This window comes from Lynx canadensis, chromosome A1 (assembly GCF_007474595.2).
Source record: "Lynx canadensis isolate LIC74 chromosome A1, mLynCan4.pri.v2, whole genome shotgun sequence".
Classification (NCBI taxonomy): domain Eukaryota; kingdom Metazoa; phylum Chordata; class Mammalia; order Carnivora; family Felidae; genus Lynx; species Lynx canadensis.
In genome coordinates this window covers 134,228,363-134,254,164 of record NC_044303.2, presented here as the reverse complement: position 1 = coordinate 134,254,164, position 25,802 = coordinate 134,228,363, and the positions used below count along the sequence as shown (strand labels likewise).

General features: G+C 38.6%; 1 protein-coding gene across 5 annotated transcripts in view; it reads right to left on the bottom strand.

Moving 5' to 3' along the window:
• MAST4 (microtubule associated serine/threonine kinase family member 4) overlaps window positions 1-25,802 on the bottom strand; it is a 567,608-nt gene that overhangs the window by 92,364 nt on the left and 449,442 nt on the right. For all 5 annotated transcript variants that reach the window (XM_030322252.1, XM_030322263.1, XM_030322258.1 and 2 more), the window contains one exon: window positions 22,961-23,049. In XM_030322252.1, coding sequence (XP_030178112.1) covers window positions 22,961-23,049 — 89 coding nt within the window. The remainder of the gene's footprint in view (window positions 1-22,960; window positions 23,050-25,802) is intronic.

Here is a 25,802-nt window from a genome sequence, read left to right as displayed (position 1 = left end):
TCTAAAAGGAAGAAATTTTAAATGTTATAATAGCTCATAACTTCATAGAATGACTTAAAAGCCTCCTAGTTAAAAATGTGCTCTCAGGTGGAATATGGATGAGATCAAAGACAATGCGTAAGTAAGGGGTAGGTTTCCCGTTTTATGACAAGAAGCTACAACAGGACAAAACTGTTTTCTCCATCACAGGCTAGAGGGTTTACAATCTTTTGATTCTTAGCACAAACCAGTTTTACTGAGGATACTTCTAATGAACATGTTTTTAACTAGAAAATGAAGAAGTTCTGCTAAATAGTTTCATAATGTTTTCCAACGGCAATTAAAGCACAGAACACGCACCCTTGTCCCGAAGCCATTTTTATTTAACAATATTTGTCATAAAAAAAAAAACAACACTCCAATCTTCACACAGATCCTATGCTGTTCTGTGGCAGATACATGCTTTTCTAGGTGAATTTAGGTGGAACACAGAAGCATATGCACATCACCGCTGTGGGGCTGACTAAGGATAAATTAGACTGAGGGGGTAACTTTAGCACTGCTACTAATATTGGAAAATACTAAACATATAACTGTTTAACTGCTTTAAACTCAAGGCAGATGGTGACAGTAGAAGCAATATGCACATGAGATTTTGCTCGTGGAATGTTTAAAATCCACAGAAAAGGAACTGCTCAGTTTTAAAATAGCTTTTAAAAACCTGATTCTAAAGGTGCTCATGGTAGAGGGCTTAGAAAATAAAACATAAAAGTGAAACTGGTAATCCTACTAATGTAATGTGGTTCTTTTTGTTTAGTCTGTTCTTTTGATAGTGTGTACATCACAACATACTTTTGTTATTATTATTTTTTTTTAGAAATCTCTATGCCCTGTGTGGAGCTCGAATTCATGACCCCTAGATCAAGAGTCGCATTCTGCACCAACCGAGCCAGCCAGGTGCCCCACAAATGTACTTTTAAATAGGATCACAAACCGTATTCAGTTTTTGTATCCTGTTCTTTAATGACTAGGTTGTAATTATAATTTTCACACGCCATTAAATTTTTTTCCCCGCTGTGATGATTTTTCAATGGCTACAAATTATTCGTTATACAGATGGACTACAAGGTAAGCGTTAGTCCTCTTACTACTTAATATTTAGGGTGTTTCCCATTTTTTTTGTGCTATTATAAGTAATGCTACAATTAATATCCTTAAATATGTATTTCTGAGTATTTTTCTGATTAACTCCAATTATATTTCATGAAGTGCAAATAATATTTCAAGTGATAGAAACGGTTTTGAGTGTTCTTGACAAAATACCACACTGCTTGCTAAAAAAATTATGAACTTACATTAGTGTGCTAGGCATACCCATCTAGCTATACCATCACCAGATACGATTATTATCACTGTGTCTATGCTTTTTTTATATTTGCAAATCAGGTGAAACTAGTACTTCATTGTTTTGATTTGCATTTATTTGATTAGTGTCAGATCAAACTTTTCATGTGTTTACTTGTCATTTCTACTTCCTCTTTTGTGAGCTGTCCATGTCCTTTGCCTATGTAGGTGGGTATTACAATTTTTTCCTTCATCCATTTAAAGAGAGCTTTTTATGACTTGATAATATTCAACTTCTGCCCATTATATTTGCTGGAGACATCTGCTCACTTACTGTTGTTTTAACTTTTTATAGTGGTTTTAACTTACAGAATTTTAAGCTTTTTTTTTCAAGAATTTTAAGCTTTCAGTATACTTGTATTATCAATCTTTTCCTTAGCAATTTCTTCCACTTTTTCATGCTAAGAAATTGTTTCCTCATCCTAAGCAAAATACTCATGTACATATTAATGTTACTTTTGAGGGTTTAATTTTTATAGGTCACTTAATATCTGTATGAAAATCATTTTAGTACGGCATATGAAGGAAGCTCACCTCACGTATTTTCATAGAGATGGCCAATTTTCCCAGTAACATTTGCTGGTTAAACTCTCTCAGGGGTGTGTGATGTTCCCCCTCAGCATATCATTATCAATCCCTGTCAATTTTTATTTCATGTGTGAATGACTGCTTGCATTGTCATCACCCTGTGATGTGTGCTAATCTCAGGGAGTCAGGTCCAGCTCCCTGAATTTACGTGGCCAACTGTATCTACACAGTCTTCCAAATGTACTTTAGAGTCATTACGTCCAGTTACCATGGTAAGTATGTGTCATTGGTATGTTCACCCAGTATCTTCTGAGAAGCCTTCCTATAAAAGAGGGATTTCCCATATCACCAGGGCTGCCTCCCAAGATTGTGCCACCACCCACACTCTCAGCTTTCCTTGCAATGAGAGCGAAGGCCAAGCTTTGCCAATTAAGTCAATTGGTCCTTGCAATGAGAGCAAAGGCGAAGCTTTGCCCATTTGCTCTCATTGGTAAACTCAACTTTGGCTCAAAAGAAGACAATATGAGGAAGTTGGTGACAAAGTAACTACTTTTTGTGGCAAAAGTGGTGGCAGGGGCACCCCTCTTCACAGGGGGTGCAGGCAACAGTGTCTGAGTTTCTGGAATTCAGGAACCAGGGACACCAGTAGCCAGGGCTTGCCCTGCACAGTACCATGATGCAGTCTGCGTGTTTTTCCAGGCTATGTGACCTTCAATGCTCACTCTCTGGCCCTCCTGAAAATTCTGTGAGCCACCTAATATACCTTAATAAACTCCTCTTCTGCTTAAACTACAGAGTGAATGTGATGCTTCCAATAAAATAGTTATACACGTGCATAATCAAGAGGATGTGGATCAGAATTGCTTCAGAACTGTAATTTAATTAGGGGAAATTAGGATATTTAGCTTCTTCCCCAATGAATAGTGTCTCTATGGTTACTTCAAAGGCATGGTATTTATGCCCCATTCTTTGGGTGGGAAAGGGGGTATGAGAAAAGAGAGTGGAATGCTATCACAAATTGATTCCTTTCTTTATCATTTCTGATTACAGCTGGTAATATACAAGAGTAATTGCTATATATTCATCTTGGATACAATCCATTTAATGAATACTTTTATTAATTTTAATACTTACACACTTAATGCTCTTGGGTATTGTAGATTATTTATGTCATCTAAATACAACACATTTTATGAGCTTTGAGTTCGAGATTTTCAGTTTCGTGTGTTGCTTGACTACAAAGAACCTCCAGAATAAAGTTAAATATTAATGGGGAGATATTTCAATAAAATGCTGCTGGTATTTTGCAAAAGTAAGATACCAGCTATTCATCTACATTAGATATGTCTTACTATATTACAGGATCCTCTGTGCATTCTCATTTCCAAAGCATTTTCAGGAAAAATGGAGGTGGTGTTTTATTAAGTGCTCTTTCAACATCAATTCAGATGAACATCTGACCCACTGCTCAGATGTATTAGTACTGCTTATAACATTAAATCAATCAGCATTCTTGGATGAGCCTACTCTGCGTTGTAGGACTACTTTCTTTTTCCCATCTGTGACATATGAGGAAATCACTGCTTTTCACACTACTACGTTATCTTCTTTAAATGTTTAAAAAACACACCTGAATGCCTATCTTGCTAACTAATAGATGCAAAAGGATTAAGTATAACTCTAGTTCCCTGCCCCACTCCCCAAAGTAAGCCAAGGAACGTGGCATATGTGTACTTCTGTCATACCTCCGTCTTTCATCTTGGCTGATATGAGTTATAGATCTAGCCTGTTATTAGAGAACCATTTTTTACCCTGTTATGTTTATTTGTTTATTTATTTATTTACGGGGGGTGGGGGGAGACAGAGAGAGAGAGAGAGAGAGAGAGAGAGAGAGAGAGAGAGAACAAGCTGGTGAGGGGCAGAGAGAGACGGGGAGAGAGAAAGAACCCAAAGCAGTCTTTGCACTGCCAGCACAGAGTCCAATGTGGGGTCGAACGCACAAACCACAAGACCATGACCTGAGCCCAAATCAAGCGTCGGGCGCTTAACCAATGGAGCCACCCAGGTGCCCCAACACTGTTATATTTTTAAACTATCTTTTCAAACTTTCACTTTTCTATTAACGTTCAACATACTGCTTTTATACCCCATCTTTCCAATTCTTCAGTTCTTTAACTTTTAGCTAATATCTTCAAGTGAGTTTCTCAGGAAAGACATGAAATGTGAATTTTATGTGGCCCCAAAAGAATGATAACACATTCATACATATATACATATAATATCTTAGCAAATAAAGTTCTTTGGCCCCAACATCATTATCTGGCAATTTGTGGAAGGGAAGTCTGAGGCCAGCATACATTTTATTCCTTTATAAGCAATCAGTTTATTCTTTTCTGCTCGGAAGTGGGCTGGTGTATTTCCCATTGTTGCGTATAAAACCCTGCCCTATATCCAGGGCAGAGTTTAATTTTTGGTCCTTATTTTTTTTTTTTTTTTTTACTTGATCTCTCCTTCTCACATGGAAAATCTTCATTAATAGTATCTTTGATTATTGCTTTTGTTCCATTCATCTAGTTCCCCACCAAAAAGATAGATTGTTATAAATTAATTAATGAATCCTCAGCTTATCTGAGGTAGATGTTTAATACTATTAAGTGTAGTTTCTCAAATAAAATAGAGAAAGATTAAGCTGTTGGGAGGACAATGGATGTCTATGGAAGCTCAAAAAGCAGCTTTCGGTGGTAGAAGGTGACTGCTAAATATTTTGCTTGTTGGCTTAGGTACAAAGTCTCTAATATCAGGGTATGTAGTACAGGAAAGTGAAATCCACAGTCTTGTGGAAATGCTCTGTCTCTGCCCATCAGGCTGTGATACCTTTTCTGAGTCTAGCCATGTGTTGACTGTTTTTGAATCACAAGATTCTATGTCATACGTAAGGGTAATTCTTCCTAAATAAGTGACCAATCATTGATATGTGCTTTATCTCCCGTGTTACTTCACTTTTACAAATTAGGGATGGCGGGATGTTATAGATATTTCAATGGAAAGCATGACTAACAAACACATAACATGTAAGTCAGGCACTCACTGAGGTATGTTAATGTCAGCAACTAAAATTTAGGTATTGTAACTTCTATCTTGCTAGTGAGGACAATTTCAGGAAATGAAATGTTAAGCAGGAGTCAGGTTAGATAGGCACATAATCATGACAGAAATAGTTAAGGCCTCACATCACCAGAAGAAATGAACATCCATCATTTATGTCAACAATGAGAACAGGAGAAGTGAATTACGACAGCTTCACAGAGCCCCTGACAAAGCAGACTGCTACTGCTTATGGGAAATTTGTTGTCAGGGGAAGTATGTACATCTCTTGATGTTAAAAGTCTGCCTGGGTCTCCGGAGAAAGGAGAAGAATTTACATTTGGCCTTTCTCTTTTGAAAATCAAAGCTGTCAAATGAAATGACTTGTGATAAGCTTAAAACCCACATTTCCTACTGAAATAATGACACAAAAGCACCAAATACGAGCTAATTCATATTCTTTTTGTTTCAATTTCAAGGATGCTAGACTGTGTCCATTCCCACACCAAATTACTGATCCTACAAGGAAGTGGGCTTTATACCAATCAAGGAACTTGCTTCAATTCCTACATTTGGCCAATTTAAAACGATTTACATCTGTAAACCTTGAACTGGGGCTTATTCTCTGCCTGAGGATCTCTTTTTCACACACACACACACACACACACACAACCACCCGACTGCTCCCTCACTCTCAAATCCTTCAAAACTAAATTCATTCCTTTAATGATTGGAGGGGTCACTCTGGTAACTACTGTAGAATTCTTAGAACATATCCACATGTGCAAAACAAGACTTTTAGGCCCAATTGCTCCAGTTCATAGACAAACCACAAACTGAGAGGTATTGCTACTCCAGCCAGATAAACACAGGGACGGCTCTCAAAGTGTGCCTGGGAGGCCTAGACCAGAGGACAACCAGTTCTCCCATTGTAAGTCCTTCCAAATGGAATATCCATCCTCAGATGATATCTGTGACCATATAAAGAACATGCTTTTGGGTCACTCAGCCATGCCCCCTATCCGTCTTAAGTCTGGAGAGTCCAATCTACTCTCCTACCCTAAATCTTTTCCTTAATATTTTAGACGCTGAGAGACTATTTTTCACCAAACCATAGAATACTAAAAGCACGCCCCCAATGAAAAACTGAAGTCCAGTATGAATTCATCTTGATAACAATGCGTGAAAAAAAAAATTCTTTAAAACAAAAGAACTAGAAATATGGAGTTACAGCCTTGGAATAAATATTGAGAAAGAGTATTAGAATAAATGCATATAATCCAATCTCTTCCTTTAACAGAAAAGGAAATTAAAGCTAAGTGAAAATGAGAAAAACTGTTCAAAGTCATACTTGATTAATAGCAAACCACAGAACTTTTAGCCATAGAACTACAAGAAAATTAATCTGAAATATAACTTCTTTGTATCTTAATGAAAAAAAGGTGAACATAGTCCATGTTATTAAATTCTGTTTTTCATTTACTGACATCAGATACCTTAATAGATGGACCAGTCTGGAATGTTTATGCTTTGGGGGAAATTCTTAGGTGCACCTATATGAGAGATTCTCCACCAGTAAGGGGACGGCGACAGCAGAGTCGGCAGCGATGGAGTTAGGGGATGCACAGTTTTCTTGAAAATGAAACTTTCTCTCTCTCAGTCTACTTGTTTACCAGCCAGGTGCCATTTCCTGTTGACCATCCTTCACTTGATTTAGTCATGTGGGGTCTAAATTTAGTATGCTATTGACACGCTCATCTCCTACCAGTTATTCATTTAATGTCTTATGGCAACTTAATTCATTCCTAAAATAATTTGAAAACTTTCTCTATCCTTAAAACACACCATAAATGGTAGCTATAATAACAAGATGCCTATAAACCTATGTGTTTATGTGTAGAAAGTGACCTTTTCTCCTCCTACTTCAGGTGTGGGACCCAAGGTCTAGTACAAAAGAAACACAAAAGAAGAAAACCACTGATCTAGACACTCTGTCAGTAGCAAGGAAGAAAAATGAATCAAAGTTCACTCCGGGGATGTTACCGTTCTTCCCTGATCCCTCCAAAAGAAATCTTCAGGGTCAAATTACAAGGTCCCTCTGGGAAGGGTGCTAACTGGGAAGCAGGGTGCCAGACTTAGCTCTGACACCATCAAGCCATGGGATCCTTAACACTTGCCTGCACTGGGTCTCAGTTTACTAAAATGGTTTTTAAACATGCCATGTGTGCGCGCATGCATGTACACACACTAAACCTTTTGCTCAGGCAAAAGACGAGTCTGTACCCCAAAATGTGACATAGGTTGATCTTCTCTGGTTGAAGCAAAGGTGGAATAGGAGGCAGTGAGCCACACTCCTAAATACCCCTTCCCATTCCCTATCCCTGCGCAGCCCCTCTGGAACCACGGTGGTTCTGATCCAATGAGTTTGACTTTTCAAAAAAATGCTATTCATTTCCCAAGTCCAGCTCTAAACCAGAGTAAGTACACAGCTGAGAGACTTCCAAAGGCTGAATGCCAAAATGCAAATAATCAAAGACTAGGACAAATGCATCCCAACGGGGTCTGTAATAAGGACGCCACATTCCCCTGTCAGCAACCCACCTGAAGACTGCAGCAAGCCTGTGTTCTAGGTTGCTCTGTATTTACACACCATGGTATCCTTCATTTTAACATCATTATGAATTCAGGTTGGTCATAAAATAATATCGTAATAGTTTCTGAAAACCTAACACTGGTGTGGCACTTTACAATACTGTAAATATAGTCACATTTAAGCAATTAAATGAGGTAGCAAGGGCAAGTTCTCTTAGTTACATTTCATATAGAAGGAAGTTGAGATCTTGGGAGTGATTTGCCCAAAGTAGCAATGCTGATACATGGAAGAGATGAGCTAAAATCCAGATCTTAACCCCAAGGTCCAGTGTTTATTACATATACCATTTAATACTTTATTGGTTGTCTGAGATCTCAAAATTAAAAGGGTTCGGGTGGCAGGATCAGAGTTACATAGCAGCTGGGGCTTTTTACATTGAGAGTCTGGGGAAGCAGGGACACAGCATGAAGTGTGAAGGGCTCTGTAGCTCTGTGCTATGGTTCCTTCTTCATTTACTTCACTAACTTTGCCCGGCCACCATGATGTCACTGGGCACAAAGTTCCCGGAAGTTCAACAGAACTAGCTATTGTTTCACCGAGAGGGAACACACTTGAGATGTACTTAGATACATATAAAGTTATTTTGGTGCCTACACAACACATTCTTGATGCTTATTAAAAGTCATTTGCAGCAAGCATTAAAGAGCATTTCCTGTGGACACAATCTGTGACTCGAGGGCCTCAGAAAGTTACAGCAGACAATAACGAATGGCCCAACCAAAGACAATAACGAATGGCCCAACCATGCAAATACAAGACAATAGAAGGCCACCACTTTAAAGAATACCCTCCCAGATTGAGCTGAGAAACTAATCAGGGTTGATCACAACAATTTACGTGTAATGTTATTCACTATAGCATACTTATAAGAACAAAAAACAGGAAAACAGCCAAAATATTCATTAGGGGAAGGTAACCATGGCATATTCATGAAATGGAATATTTTGTACTTTTTAAAACCAAGTATTTGAAAAAAAAGGACACTTAATAATATGTAAAAATCTCAAAACAAGAAAGAAAAATGATCTAGACACCAAATTGTACCTAGGATCCCTTACTTACACATGGATACACAAATGTATGTGTGTGTGTATATCTAAGTTTATATTTTATGCACAAATTTATGTAGACAAAAGTGCCATCAATATTACAACAGATGTACACATATAAAATAAATAAATTTAGACAAATACCCAAAATGTTAAGCAGTTAATTCTGAGTGGTTCTTCTCTAATTTAATTCTGAGTATTCTTTTTCATACTTTGTTGTATTTTCCAAATTTTCTATAATAAACACGCACAGCTTTTGTAAACAGAACAAAAATTTTTTGAAGACAGTTTTATAAAATATAAATGATTTCTTTACTTAACAGCGAAGATCATTTCTTTTCCCAAACACTGTATGACTCTTCTGTTATGTATGTTCTTCTAAATTTTCTCCACCGCTACCGAATCTGCTATCGACTGCAATGCAAGAGTGTTGATGGGCTCATCTTCGCCCCAGCTGAACCCTCTTAACTTGAGATGCCTGCCACAGTATATGTACACCTTTAACATTTCATGACAAGATCCATCATTACCCCTGTTACCCCTAACAAAAAAGCTTAGAACTTCAAAAGCCTGCAATTTGCACAGCTTTCTGGAGGAGTACTCACACACTGCTGCCATAAATACAAAAATCTGCATTAAAGCATCATGAAAGCAGAAATTATAATTATGCCAGAGTAAGTTCAAAGACAGAGATGGCATTATCGTGCGTATTTAAGAAAATGCTCTTTAACACAGACACTTGAATTTAAAATATAGACTTATAAGCCTCCCTTACTTAAGGTTGCCTGATAGGTACAGGCCACTTAGGTCACGTTGAGCATCTCACCTCCTACCAGGGGCATTGGCACTGAATGTAGACAGCTGGCTGATCCCGAACTAATGGGACCCCTGACTCAAGTTCTTTGGTCTCTATGGAACAGTCTGTTCTTCTGTGATACAAATGCAGACACTCTTAGCTAGCTAATGGGCTGAAGAAGACAGTCTGTATATACACATAAGCTCAGAGATAATTCGGGGATTAGCTGGTGAAGAGAGTGTCAGAAGCACCATAGTCACTGTGACCACCACCAAAGCTGTCCAGTCTGAGACCATCAACTTCTGAAAACCGTGAGGGTGAGGAGAGCAGTGATTTAAGCAAGGATTTTAAATGTACCTTTTTATGTTCTAGGTGATCATTTATTTGATCCCCTAAATATATACGTTGATATGAAAGCAACCCTAAACATTCAGCAATCTCCTCTTTTTCAATGGATAGATAAAAAAAGAATGTTTTTTTAGCCAGTGTGAATACATAAACTTCCAGAGATTTAGAAGACCTAATAATACATGTCACTTATCTATTTTAAAACAGTGAAGTGTTTAATTACCACATTGTGTAAGGTTTAAATCTGAAAATATCTAATCCCAAAGTAAACACTGTTGATAATTATTTTAATTTCTAATTGTAATATTTATAAAATCTAAATTAAAAAGATTTTTCTACTTCGCTAACTTTCAAGAAAACAGGCTATTTTGAGATTTTTGTGTTTCAAGAATCCTCTCCTCTCCAAAATTTGTAAAAATCTTTCTCCTCACAGAAAAAATAACTTCAAGAGTTTCCAACGTCTATTTTCTACAGTTCAGATTTCCTTCATCTTGGTCAAACACTGCCTTGGTTTGACTGCTCTGTGGATTTGGGAGGTAGTACAGCACCTTAACATCCGAACTATTTTGTTTTGATAAAAAAATTTATTTCTCATTTTTTTTTTTTTTTAAATTTTAGAGAGAGTGAGAGTGCATGAGCAGAGGAGAGGAGCAGAGGGAAAGAGGGAGAGAATCCCAAGCGGGCTTCACGCTCAGTGTGGAGCCCGACTTGGGGCTCAATCCCACAACCCTTGGATCACGACATGAGCTGAAACCAAGAGGTGGGCACTCAACCAACTGAGCCACCCAGGCGCCCCAACATCCAAACTATTATGAAAGGCAGGAGGTCCATCTCAGCTTTTAGCAATGGTTAAAACAGATTATATTATGGAAAAGGGAAATGAAAGATTTGCTAAAACTGCTTTCAAAATAAAGTTCCTAAGACAACACACTAAAATCTGTAGGGCTTTTTAAGTAATCAGGTACTTCAGAGGACTTTCTCTTTGCGTGGGGGTGGGAAGGGGGGAATAAATCTTGCTTTCAGTCTGGAGTATGCTACGTTTTTGGTCATCAAAGTCACATGAAGCTCTGTGCATTTCTTTATGAAGTTCTTTATTCTTTCAACAAATATTTGTTAAGTGCCTTGTAGAAACTGAGGTCTTGATATTAAAATCCACCACTCTCTCTTTCTGGGCGCTCTGTCTTCTCTTTAATTCTCAGATACTACCTTCTCCTCTTTCTCTCCTGCCTCTCAGGTTGCTGCCTCTCAGTTTCCTGCTGGTGACTCGTCCTCTCAGAACCTCTAAATGTAGACTCAGCACCCCCACCCTGCCGGGTTCTGTATTCTTTTCACTCCAAACTCTCTCCCTCACTGATTTCACTCCCTCCCAAGGTTTTAAATACTGTTAATGAATGAATGAATGGCTTACAAACTGGTATTATGGACACACTCATCCTCTGAGTTACAGACCCATAAAATAATTTTCTTTAGGTCAAGCAAATGGATTACGGGCATCTTAAACCCAATATGTAGCAAAGTGAATTTTTCAGCAATACCTCAAACCTATTCTTTTTATCCTTTCCATCTCAGGAAATGCCCCTTCTGGCCATCCATATTCTCAGCAAGACACATGCACGCCACATTTGATCAACTCCCTCTCACCCCACACCTGATATACCACTAAACACTATCAATTCTAACTTGAAAAATAGGTAATTAAGATCCAACTGGTACTTTACCAACTAAACCAAAACAAAGAAAATCCACAGTTAATTCATAAACACAAAAAAGTTATACAATTCTGATTTAAAAAAATGAAGAACCGTCCCCAATGGATGAGGGAGTTGAATCTTTCTGAGGGGCTGCCATGTTCTGTAAAAAAAAAATAAATAACTAATATCACTTATCTTAACACAGGGGAGGTTTAAAATTAAATTTAAAAGGGAGCTTTCAAAAGCTTCAATTTATGATGAAGGAGAGAAAAAAAGCTAAATCCAAGGCCATTCAGATTAAATTCTACATTTAGAGATTAGGAGTATATGAAAGATGTCAATCATTATATTAATACTAGGAACAGATTCCATATACACATTACAGTCTTCTCAAAGGACCAAAAGGATAAACTCAAGTCACAGGTCTGCATGAAGGAATTAAGAAATATTAACGATGTTGGTATACACCTCCAATTAGTGATTCAACACAAAGCAATACCAAAACCTAGGAAAATACACTGACTGACGTCAGTCCATCTGATTTTATCATACTCTTCCTTAAGCAGGAAGGGCAGTATGTGTCGTTACTCAAGCCAACAATTGAAAATTACACAAAGGCTAAGAATTCAAACAGAGAACTGTGAATGCAGCATGGAATAAGAAAGGCAGTATTCTCCACAATTCAGAGAAACTGATTTATGAAGTACTTGAAATCACAGAATAGATGAATTGTGAAATTACATAGCTTGGACAAATGTACTAGATTAGGAAATCTGGTCTTGAGGCCTTTGAGGATTTTAATAAAACCAGATGATTCCAAGGTGATGTTTCACTTGACTGTACGATTTGCCGATTTTAACCTCCATAAAATGAAATTCTGATGACATCAGATGCTCTAGACTGAACACAAGGTTTTTACAAGTTTAAGCTGGTATAATTGAGATTTGCTTAAAATTAGGTAAACAAGGTAATGAGTGACCATATCAGAGATTCCTTTTGAGTAAAAAAAAAAAAAAAAAAAAAAAAGAAAGAAAGTTTCTATCATTTTAAACAAAGAGTGGTTATATGGGGCATCATGAAACCATTTCCATTAGGGCTAACAATCAATTTGCTATGACTCTGTGGGCACATAATCTTGTTCTGTCCTATTCCCCAAATATAAAGAAGCAAGGGGACCATTTGTCTCGTACCATCATGTGTGTATGGCCAAAGGAGGTGAATACCTTGCCGAATGACCATTTTTATTCAAGATGTACAAAGCTGATTTAAACAATTTGGCAAATACTGTTTCAAACATGGGAAACCTGCTGAAGCCTTGTGCAGGAAAGTCACAAAATAAATGCAACAGATGTACTATCACACTCAGAGCAAGCTCCCTAGTCTCACTTTATCTAAGGAGAAAATTTTCACTGATACCTAAAGATGACTGATTTCTAAGTTGTTCCCACCAGTCAACTAAAATTCACAAGTAACAGCTTTCCCTTGGTATGCAACCTACGAACCTGGTACCACAAGTACCCGAAGAGAAATACATAAGTGTATCTTCCTGTTGCTCAAAAACCCACTCCCTCTCAGGAAAACCATCACTGTCTACAATCGATGAGGAGTTTGAGAGGGTAAAGAAACACGTAACTGATACTAAACTTGTGAAGTATGAAGAGAGCAGGAGAAACAGTAAGGTCAGGGGTGCCTCGGTGGCTCAGTTGGTTAAGCGTCTGACTTCGGCTCAGGTCATGATCTCACGGTTCAGGGGTTCAAGCCCCACGTCAGGCTCTGTGCTGGCAGCTCAGAGTCTGGAGCCTGCTTCTGATTCTGTGTCTCCCTCTCTTTCTGCCCATTCCCCGCTCGTGCTCTGTCTCTCTGTCTCTCAAAAATAAATAAAACTTGGGGCGCCTGGGTGGCGCAGTCGGTTAAGCGTCCGACTTCAGCCAGGTCACGATCTTGCGGTCTGTGAGTTCGAGCCCCGCGTCAGGCTCTGGGCTGATGGCTCAGAGCCTGGAGCCTGTTTCCGATTCTGTGTCTCTCTCTCTCTCTCTGCCCCTCCCCCGTTCATGCTCTGTCTCTCTCTGTCCCAAAAAATAAACGTTGAAAAAAAAATTAAAAAAAAAAAAATAAATAAAACTTGAAAAAAAAACAAACAGTGAGGTCAGAGGAGACAATTCTTAGAGCAAGACCAGCCTTGTTAAAAAAAAATGAAACTCTACACCAACTAGACATGACGGCAACAAAAGTGGAAGAAATCAGAAAGAAAAAGACTGACAGAACGGACCACAAAAAAATTAAAAATAAGAGAAATGCCTTATATACTACTCAAAAGGCACGATCTAAAAAAAAATCAGTGATATTACAAAAGATTAATAAAATATGCACATAAAAATGTGAAGATATTTACATCACACCTGTTAGAACGGCTATTATCAAAAAGAAATAATGAGTGCTGGTGAGGGTGTGGAAGAAAGGGAACCCTTGGCGCGGTTGGTGGGAATGTGGATTGGTGCAGCCATTACGAAGAACAGGATGGAAGTTCTTCAAAAAACTGAAAATAGAAATAGCTATGATCCAGTAATTCCACTTCTGAGTATATATCCGAAGGTAATGAAACCACCCTCTCAAAAAGATATGAGCAGCCCATGTTGACTGTAGCATTCTTTACAATAGCTGAAACACAGAAACGACTCAAGTGCCCATGAAGAGATAAATGTGTAAAGAAAATGTGGTATACATATACAGGAATAATATGAGCCATAACACAAGAAGGAAATCCTGTCATGTGCAACACCATGGGCGGATCTTGGGGAGAGCATACTAAGGGAAGTAAGTCAGACAGAGAAGTACAAATGCTGTATGATCTCAGAAATATGTGGACTTTAGAAAAACGTAATTCTTAAAAAACTCATCAAGAGAACAAAATCAAAGGAAAAAACCCACACAAGATTGGTGGTTGCCAGAGATGGGGGGGGGGGGGAGTAGGGGTGGAGGTGGGGGCTGGGTAAGTGTAATGGATGAAAGTGGTCAAAAGGCCCAAACTTCCAACTATAATTTCTGGAATGTAAATGTGCAGCCTGGAGACTATAGTTAATAATACTGTATTGCATATTTAAAGTTGCTAAAAGAGTAAATCTTAAGAAGTTTTTATCACACACAAAAAACGTATCACCTATGTGAGGTGATGGATGTTAACTACGCTTATTTCCCAACATATACAAAGATCAAGTCATTATGTTGTATGTCTTAAACAAATACACTGTTATATGTCAATTATATCTCAATAAAATTGGTAAAAAATACTATGATATTGTTTGGCTTGTATTAATAGAACCTAAAAAACTATACCATGAGTGTTGACAAGGGTGGACTAAAATAGAAAGTTGCAGCATATGAACATGGCAGTTTCAACATACATGTATACATGTATTGACACATACGTGCACACACATATAGGAAAAAAGGACAAGAGACACAATGAATGTTAGCAGGGATTATCTCTGAGGAGTGAGTTTATAGGAGATTCATGTTTTCCATGTAATTTCTATTTTCCACAAACTATCAGTTTCACTTTGTACCTTTTGTTTTTTTAACCATACCAGCCTGGAAGATCAGAGTCACAGACACAAGGCCTGCAAAATTTCTTACGAGATTTTACCATTTTTCTAAAATGGCACAGTCATGTGGATGTTGGTACCCTTGGTTGGCACCCAGGGCCAACATTTCAGGTTTTACCAAATCCCTTACTGCCCAGCTACACATATTCCAAGTTTGGGGTTCCCGTCTCAGCACAGGGGGTTATTAAGAAGTTCCTCACCAACATCAGGGATGCTCAAATCCATGCCTGGCACCCTGGAATGCCCGTTCCCCTTCGTCTACTCCAGACCATCTTCTCTGAACTTTACTTCAGTGTTTCTTATTTTTATTTTTTTTTAACGTTTATTCATCTCTGAGACACAGAGAGAGACAGAGCATGAGCAGGGGAGGGGCAGAGAGAGGGAGACACAGAATCTGAAGCAGGCTCCAGGCTCTGAGCTGTCAGCACAGAGCTCGACACAGGGCTCAAACTCATGAACTGCAAGATCATGGCCTGAGCCAAAGTTAGATGCTCAACAGACTGAGCCACCTAGGCACGTCCACAGTGTTTTTTTTTTTTTTTTTTCCCTGTCTCTAGCTCATTGCCAGACTATTTACTCCCAATTCTTTGCATCAGCAATGCCTGTATGCAAAAACCACTGTGTGTATCCCATCCAATTCAGTGTCACGGCTAATGAATGAGAACACTGATACAGCGTAAATGCAGGGCGAGCATGTTGTCAAGTGGTGACACCAGTTTTCGTGTGGGGCTCAAAGAGAGACTCCAAACAAGTCCACAAGAGGAAGGTCCTCACAATTTTCTGAAATAAGAAAAATTTACTAAAAAAAAATGTACATGGTATCCCACACTTTCTACCTTACTTTGTGCAATGACTTGTATTTGTTAAGTCAATACCCCCCTTACCCCCCAGTGGCAGGGAGGAAGGAAGATAATGAAACGTGGACCACAACGTTCACAAGGACTTCTTTACACGTGTGGGATGTGGGGCACCCAGGTGCCTCAGTCAATTGAGCCTCTGACTCTTGATTTCCGCTCAAGTCATGATCCTGAGGACATGGGATGGAGCCTTGCATCGAGCTCTGCACTGAGCATGGAGCCTGCCTGGGATTCTCACTTTCCCTCTCTCTCTCTGCCCCTCCCTGCTTGTGCTCTCTCCTTCTCAAAATAAACAAATAAATGTTTAAAAAAAAAAAAGAAAAAAGAAAAAGAGTGGGATGTGAGAGGTTCTGTTGTGCTGCCCAACCTCCATGTGCCTATCCTAATGTGTCTCACATGTAAGCTTCTACTTGGAACTATATGGTTTTCCTATAATCTGTCCAGTTTTCTGTTTATTTTTACCCCCATGGGCCTCCTTTAGGAGGAAGCCTTGAAGAGGAGCTTGGTGAACAGACCAGCAGCAAAAAACGATGACCCATCCTTCAGAAATGAGGTACCCATATAATTCTAAAATATTTTATGAAGGTTTTTCTAACAACATACTAACCATATATGTACCTATGGAAAATTTCCCTTCTGCAATAATTCCTAGCATTATCGAGCAGGAACATGAGATTCCTTTTCATCTTTCCTTCCAGACACATTCTTATAAATGAATCTAAGCAGTCACCTGCAAATTCCCATTGAAATAATTTTTGAAGACACAAAAGGTTAGGTATTTTGGCAAGAGGGCAACATTTGCTCTTAGAATGTAAAAAGCCTGGAGCCACTACCCAATCAGATAAGGCCTTTCAAAGAAAGAATGTTCTCTGGTTGATGGCAGGAGAAGTTAAAGATCTGAAGCATGAGAATGGCTGGATGTGTCATTGTAGGCTTGAAGATGGGGGAAAGTGGCCTGGAGAGGATGAAAGTGGCCTCTGGTTGATGGTGCAGAGGAGATAGGGATCTCATTCCTACACCCGCGGGGATCTGAATCTGTCCAAAACCTGCATGAGCTTGGAAGGAGTCGCCTTCTTTGTCTACAGACGAGAGCCCAGCCCACAAGACACTGTGAGTTTGGTCTTATGATGTCCAGAAAAACCAGGTAAGGGTTCCTAGGAAACTAAGTGCTTGTGATTTGCCACCTCGCTTTGATTTGGGCCTTATGATACCCTGAGAGCTCCCTGAGCTCAAACAATTCAAGTGTACCTGGACTTCTGCCCTACGGAACCATAAAATTAAGAACTGGATATTGTTTTAAACCACTAAACCTTTGGTAATTTATTACACAGCAATAGAAAGCCAAGGCAGGTGGTTCTTTTGTTTTCTTTATTGGCTTTATTTTTAGAGGCTTGATTATAAACCCACTATAAGCTAATTTCCCTACCTTCCTATTACCCAAAGATAAACGATGTTAAGTTTTTCCTTTCTCCTTCCAAAAATTTCCTATGAATATGCATGATATATAAATTGTGTATGTATGCATATATGCAGTCTAAAACACACATACACATATAAAATTACAGAATGTATTTCTTCAATTATCTGTCTTGGGCATCATTCTTTTTTCTGAAAGGTTAATTTTATGTATTTATTTTGAGAGAGAGAATCCCAAGCTGGCTCCATGCTGTCAGCCCAGAGCCTGAAGTGGGGCTCGATCTCATGAACCATCAGATTGTGATGTGAGCCGAAATCAAGAGTCAGACCTGCTTAACCAAATGAGCCACCCAGGCGCCCCCAGGTTTGGGCATCATTGTAGTATCAGAACAAAAAAGTCTATCTCATTCTTTGTAACAACCATATAAACCACTGCATTATGTGCCTCAATCATTTTCTACAAAACTGGTGCCCTACTGAAGAACATGTGAAATGATAAAGTGGTAACAACTTAACTTTCCATTTGCTATTTACAAGTAGCCAGACTTGTGATTGCCTGTTATTTTGTGAGAATATCAGTAGATAAATTCCTAGAAATGAATGTGCTAGGACAAAAGGTAAATGCAATTGTAGTTTTTACCAACAGGTCAAACTGCTAACCAAAATGGCTGCACCGATTCACATCAACACTTAAGTCATGTGGAAGGGCTTGCTTCTCCACAACCTTGCCATCACTGGATTCTATCCATTTTATAAAATTTTTGACAGTATGCTAAGTGAATGGTACTCTAATTATTCTGGTTCACATTTCTCTTATGATTGCCACAAATCATCATTTCATATTTTGGGGGGAGACATTTCAATTTTTTTCTGTGACATGCCGTTTACATCTTTTGCCCATTTTTCTCCTGGTGCATTTGCCATTTCACATCAATTTATACAAGCTCTTTGTGCATGAAGGCAATCAGATATTCATCAATTATGGGCACCAAAATATTTTTCACACTTTGTTTTCTTTTGATTTTGTTTATTACAGAGAAATTTTCATGTTAGGAGAGATACATGAGTCTTTTCCTTTGGGGCTTCTGGATTATATTTCATACTTAGAATCTTCCTGGAACGAGAAGCCTGTGATTTTCTACCTTTCTTTTTTTAATGGGACTCCCATTCACTGCTCTTTTAGGAATCCCTGGCTCTCAACAAATACTATTTTGTTTCTAGAGATAAGCTCCAGAAGACCATGCCAGTATCTTTTTCCCTAGAGCACAAATGACACTGCCACACGAATAAATTCATGTTCTCTTCTCTACCAATTCATCTGTATTAATTCATGTGCCAGTGATGAGTGGCCTCATTCACATAATACCAACCTTTTTAAAAAAAAAAAGAGAGAGAAAGTGTAACTTTATCTTTTGGGTCAGAAAGCACAGAGAGATGGCATTTTTTCTTTTCTTTACTGTTTTTTTTTTTTTTTTAATTTCTCTTGTTTTTTTTTTTTTTTTTTCCTAAAGACATTTAGGAACTCTCACCTGGCATTCTGTGTATTAAACACATGACACAGGAGGTAGCAATAAGAGATAAAAGGCATGGTAAATCGGCAGGCATTCATATCATCAAGACAGGAGGTCTTTATTTTACGTACATTTTCGGGGCACCTGGGTGGCTCAGTCGGTTAAGTGTCTGACTCTTGACCTCAGGTCATGATCTCAGGGTCTGTGAGTTCAAGCCCTGTGTCAGGCTCTGTGTTGACAGTGTGGAGTCTGCTTGGGATTCCTTCCTTCCTCCCTCCCTCCCTTCCTTTCTCTCTCTTTCTTTCTTTCTTTCTTTCTCTTCTCTCTCTCTCTCTCTCTCTCTCTTCTTCTCCCTCCCTCCTCTCTCTCTTCTCCCTCCCTCCCTCCCTCTCTCTCTCTTTTCTTTCTTTCTTCTTTCTTTCTTTCTTTCTTTCTTTCTTTCTTTCTTTCTTTCTTTCTTCTTTTCTTTCTTTCTTCTTAGTTTTGAGAGATAGGCAGAGCACAAGCAGGCAAGGGGCAGAGAGACAGGGAGGAAGATGCAGAACCCAAAGCAGACTCTGGACTCTGAGGAGTCAGCAGAGAGCCCGACACAAGGTCTGAACTCACAGACCACGAGATCATGACATAAGCCAAAGTCAGACGCTTAGCCAACTGAGCCACCCAGGCACCTCTGTCTCTCCCTCTTTCTGCCCCTCCTGTGCTCACTCTCTGTCTGTCTCTCAAAATAAATAAGCTTTAAAACAAATTTATATTTTCTCCCCTTATTATACATAAATAGGAAACTAGCAGTCTGCATAAATGCCATTTCTCACAAAACAAGTCTGACAGAGCTCATTCTGAGCAAATAAAAGCCTACTGGCTCTACAACCTAAGGAAAAATGCTCTCAGAACCTGAAAGACAGGCTTCTCTCTGCCCACTCCTCTGATTTAATACTAAAACGATGTTTGAAGAGAAAAGAATTCACGCCAAGTCTACACAGTGAAAAAGAATAATTAAAAGGATCATTAAAGTCTTCACCACGTATTCTCGAATCTCAATATTAGCAATGAAGAAAATCACAGCAATAAGAGACCAATCAACAGGCCCATAACGTAGGGTACAATGATGACAGAACACTACCAAGAGGAGCAGGATTCAATTTTTTCATCACCAGTGAATTCTATGCAGAAATAAAATTTGTGATATACTTAGCACTTGTATACACTGCCAGGCACCGTGCACGAGGAATGTAGAGACCCAAGTCCAGCCTCCAGGTAGGTACTGGGCCTTGCCTGCCTCTCTGTCACCTTGTGCTGTGAGGACAATAATGTAATAGAAATCTCCAAGGTATAAATGGTACTGATATATATAGCTGGGTAGCCCTCAAGCAGCTTTGGAAATACAGTATGACCAACTGTTTATCTGTCCCCCCAATGATACCCTCCTTGCACCTTCTCAGAAGTAACTACTGTCATGAAAGTGGCCTTTAAACTTATCACATTTTCCTTTAGACTCTTACAAGAAAGGTATATATACATACACATACGTGTGTGTGTGTGTGTGTGTGTGTGTGTGTGTGTGTGTATCCTTAAACAAAATATTCTTTGTAGCCTGATGCCAACCTTCAGGAATGTTTTCACCAATTTTCTTTTGCGACCTCTGCTCTTTCTGCCCAGCCCTCTGAGCTTCGGCCATGTGGATACGCATGCACGATGTCCTGGGACGAGTATGCCACAACTCATTTATCCGTTTTCCAACTGACGGCGATTTAGGTTGCTTCCGATGTTCAGCTATTCCAAACAACGTTGCTGTGAACAGTCTAGAATATGCTTTCTAGGACTGTCTAGAGTGGCATTTCTGGACCTCAGTGATTTTGCTCCAGGATCACCATTTTATCAGTACATGTTTCGCCTTTTTTACTTTGCCATCTTTTATTTATTACTAAAGGGAAAACAAATTTCATTCCAAAGGGTCGACCATCTCTCTCTCTCCTTTCTTCTCCCAAACATGCTATAGGTAACTCCTACTCTTGACTAGAAACCATCCCTGAGCAAAAGGACTGCCTCTAGGAAAGAGTTACAGTCCTCCTTTTAAATAGGAAATGAGTATCATCGGAAAGCCCAGAAGGGTTAGAGGTCCCACCAGAGGGCAATGACTTAAGGCTTAATCACTCATCATTTGCACCCATCATTCTTCACAATCCTGAAGACAGCTTCCCAAAACACAGATCCTCCCCAAAGTCCTTGAAAGGCACTCAAAATCAGAATCCCTTATACTCTCTGACTTTGATCCCTTTCCACCTTTATATTCTCTTACAATCAAACACACACATTACCCCACAGCAGCCACACTGGTAATTCCCCTTCTCTCACCCCATTTCTGCCAGCCCAAGTCTTGTCCGGCTTTTAACATCTCAATCAAGTGGCTCCTTCACACTCTCCCATACTTTCCTGGTTGGAATTAACCCTTCTCGTCCTTGCACCATCATGGACATAACTTTAAAAAAATTAAAAAAAAAAAAAAAGCAGAAACAAACAAAACCCCACAACAATACCAATAACTCTTCACTGCATGGTTTTTCAAATATGGGTATACCTTCCTTGTAATTAGTATTTGCAGGGGCACCCGGGTAGCTCAGTTGGTTAAGTGTCTGACTCTTGATTTCAGCTCAGGTCATGGTCTCACGGTTTGTGAGTTCCAGCCCCACGGTGGGCTCTGTGCTAGCAGTGCAGAGCCTGTTTGGGATTCTCAATCTCGAGCTCTCTCTTCTCCCCCGCCCCCACCTCAAAATAAATAAATAAACTTAAAAAAATTAGTACTTGTGGCAAAGGGTCTCGCCTCTTAAATCTTCATGGTACCTATAAAGATTATAGATGTAACAAATAAGTTATATATGCCACTGCCAGATGAAACTTTAGACAAACTCTTGTACACATACAAGGTACATTCTAGACTGCTTACAGCAGCATTGTTTATAAGAGCAAATGTAAGTAATACATAAGTTCAACTTTAGGGAGAAAACATGCTGAACAGTTCTGTTGGAGGTTAAGACCCATGGTATCAAAATAGGGCATCTTGACAAACTAAATATTTTAAGCTGAAGAAATACAAGAAATGGCATATGCAGGGGCGCCTGGGGAGCTCAGTCGGTTAGGCATCTGACTTGGGCTCAGATCATGACCTAACAGTTTGTGAGTTCCAGCCCCGCATCAGGCTGTATGCTGACAGCTCAGAGCCTGGAGCCTGCTTCAGACTCTGTGTCTCCCTCTCTCTCTGCCCCTCCCCCGCTCGCACGCACGCGCACATGCTCTCTGTCTCTCTCTGTCTCAAAAATAAACAAACATTAGAAATGGCATGTGCAGCAAGGCTCTTTGTACCTGGACCGAAAGCACATCATCAAGTCCTCATGTGAGAGGTGTCCTCCCTATACCCTGAACAAAGGAGCAGACAAGGGACACAGAAGACTGTGAACACAGAGCCCTTGCTAAATGTGCCCCAGTTTACTAGACCTAGTTCACTTCTGTCCTATCTTTGCACGTTTTACTCTTCATCAGACCTAGCATTAATTGACTCAAGTTAGTCACCTCTATGCCTGTGTCATGGAAATCTTCTATTAAGTAAATGTGTTTGCTCTTCTCTGGTTAATCTGTCTTTGGTTATGAGATTCCCAGGGGAGAACTTAGAAAGGTAGGGAAAAAGTTATTTTTCCTCCTCTATAGTTCTTAATGCTAATTCTCTTCATGTGAATGAACACACATGCATTCCACAAAGACAGTCCCAACATGGAAACATGGCTTGCATCATCCACATCCAGTTAGAAATGGAGAAATGAATAACTCAAAAAGGATCCCATATACAAAGACATTCTCAATTTCAGAGTCCAAACACTTTGCAAGAGAGGATGAGGCTTAGGCTCACTTAGCAGTGAGAATAACGTAATGGTAAAGCAACAGGAAAACCAAAGTATGATATAAAGGCACACTTGAATTTCAAAATGCTTGGATTATTTTAAGAGCCAGCAAAAAGAAGTAAAACAAAACTTAAGAAAGGGTAATTAATTACCTGCATGAGCAGAGAGAGGTGAGTGTGGTCGAGGCAATGCTGGTGACTGTCCATTGCCTATCAAGCTTTTCCGGTTGCTTGTTCGGCAACTGTCAGAAAGGAAAAACAAAAACAAAGTTTCAAACAGCAAATAGATCAGCGATGTCCAGGTATATTCAACATACACCAGAGGTTGAGCAACCTGTCTGCTCCTGCTGTTGCTCCAACTTCTGCAAGTTAATATACACTCACTAATATTTGATGGGTGGCTGCCTCTTGAATATTAGAAAATATAATGTATTCATATAGCATAACACCATCAATATTCCGCACCACCAGTGAGGTTATAATCAAATGCCGTCTTTCCACTCCTGACTGCAAATAGCTGACATGCCATACACCCAAGTGATAAATTAAGGATTCAAATCAGCAAACCACAGGTAGCGTCTTTGTTGACATGAAATTCCTAATACAAAATTACATGCAATGAAGCGCGATGACATTAATCTTACAATGATGCACTAATTAAAAATCTAATTATTTAGACAAATTTCCTATTTGTGCCTTTTGTCAACAGAACAGCTGATGCCGAAGAGATAGGTATTTCACTACTGATTCATTTTTCATCTTGTATACTATATTCAAATTCCTTATTAAGGTAAAAACACTTTGGAATCATAAAAACAGATTCCACTTGGTATTAAAGTAAAAGTGAAAGTGTTTTGCCAGAGGCACATGACCCACTGTTTTGATCCCGGTACCCACTCAATAAACTGCTACCTATAGGCACACGGCAGCTACTTTTTCCTGTTTCTGCCAGGGCAAAGTTATAAAATGCTTATCTTGATTCCAAAGTAAGTCTCAGAAGCAGCAAAGAATAAGACACATGCAAAACTGGTTGATGAGGAGAATATTATCTCCCTTTCACCTGCCTCTCCTTTAGTACAGACTGATGCTTCACTCTCTATTATCAGTTTAGTAGTGAGAAAAAGGAGAATAAAACCCAGCAGGTTCAGGGCACTGTGATTCTACCCTTCTACACTAGGGCTGCCCTCCACCACCATTAAACGTTTAGTGTAATGTCTTCTTTAACTCAGAATATACCTGTTATAACAGGCTCTTCAAAGAGAAATTTTCACCTGACTTCTAAATTGGGGGTTGTGGACACAGAAAGGAACGTTTCTAAATATTCAAATAACACATTTCAGAACCAAACTCAATTCCTTTCAACAATATTGACTTGGGAACCAATCCTCTCTCTTCAATGTTTGCTGCTCATTATCATTTATCAACATTCCCATATTTATAATTTGTTAAGGTCAGGCTGCATCATTTTATTTTCCTTACTGGAACAATCAACATCCCTTAGCATTATCTGGGAGTTTAATTAAGATCATGTTTACTCAGCCTTAAAGAAGTTGCTGATTAAGAACAGACTCTTGATAATTATAAAGGTGGATTGTGATATTATCAACTCGTCTATTAAGAACCGTATTTGACCTATTAAATTCACAATCATTAAATCAGATAGCATGATTGTTTTAAAAAGACACTGTATAATTTATTTAGTGTTAATTCAAATGAATGTCTTCTTTCATTTTAATACAGGAATATTAAACACACCAACTTGCTAACATTAATAACAGAAATTATAAATGACAGATTTATACGCTGGAAATCTCAGCAAAGTCATTTGTTAATTTGAGCAAATTAACTGAAATATGATTTAACTGCCAGAAAACTGGCCACCTGTATTATTTTTTACATTTAGCATTTGATTTAAATCACTTATGAAGATTTTCTCTTGACACTCAATTATTGGTGTTTATGTATGTAAAGAAAATTTTGAATAATAAATGTCTATCAACAGAAATATTAACCTAATGATTATCTTAAATAGGGATACTGGTGAAATATGTGAACTTAAAGAAAAACTAGAAAATGGTATTTCTTGAAGAAAATGAAAAAAAAAACACACCAGAGTTTTCCTAACAAATACACAGAATGACTAATATACTACTATAAGCAAAATCAATTTAAATTTAACACAAAAACAGAAGAAAATTTCAAAACTATTTCAGTTATTTAAAGTCTACCAGGAAAGGCTGAAAAGTACTGATTTTAAAAATGTGATTCAGGGGCACCCAGGTGGCTTAGTCGACTGAGTGTCTGACTCTTGATTTCAGGTCAGGTCATGATCCCAGGGTCATGGGATCGAGCCCCGTGTCAGGCTATGCACTAAGCATGGAACCTGCTTAAAATTCTTTGTCTCTCTCTCTCTCTACCCCTCTCCCCCACATGCGCTCTCTCTCAGGGAAAAAAAAAAAAAAAAAAAAAAACAAAACTGACTCAAAAAAAATCTTAAAAAGAATGTCTAAATAAAACTGGCAAATGGAATATACTTGTTTGGTCACTATCAAAAATATAAAAATACAATAAAAGTTTATATGACATTCATCCTGTGTTTGCCTACTCTCTGTAAAGACTTGTAGTCTTTACAAAATAGTGATCACGAATGCAATTTTGAGTAAAAGAAAAAAGGATTCTTCATTTAGGAGTATGTGTGCAAGAAAAAAGTTAAAAGCAAATTGTTTCAGAATTTCAGTAGTTTACCATAATTAAGATACTGGGAATATTTTACACAAAACCTTAAATAATCAGAGGCATATCTTATTGACAAATGCTATAAACAATCAAAGCTGAAAGGGTCTTCTCTAACCTCTATATGGATCGTAAGCATGAAGGTACAGACAGTATTAAAATTATAACAGACTTGAAACGTTCCTGAATCTCTCCACAATCAAACAGGAAGCTTTTAAACAAACACAAATCCAGCCGTTATAAAATACAGGCCAAGAAAGAC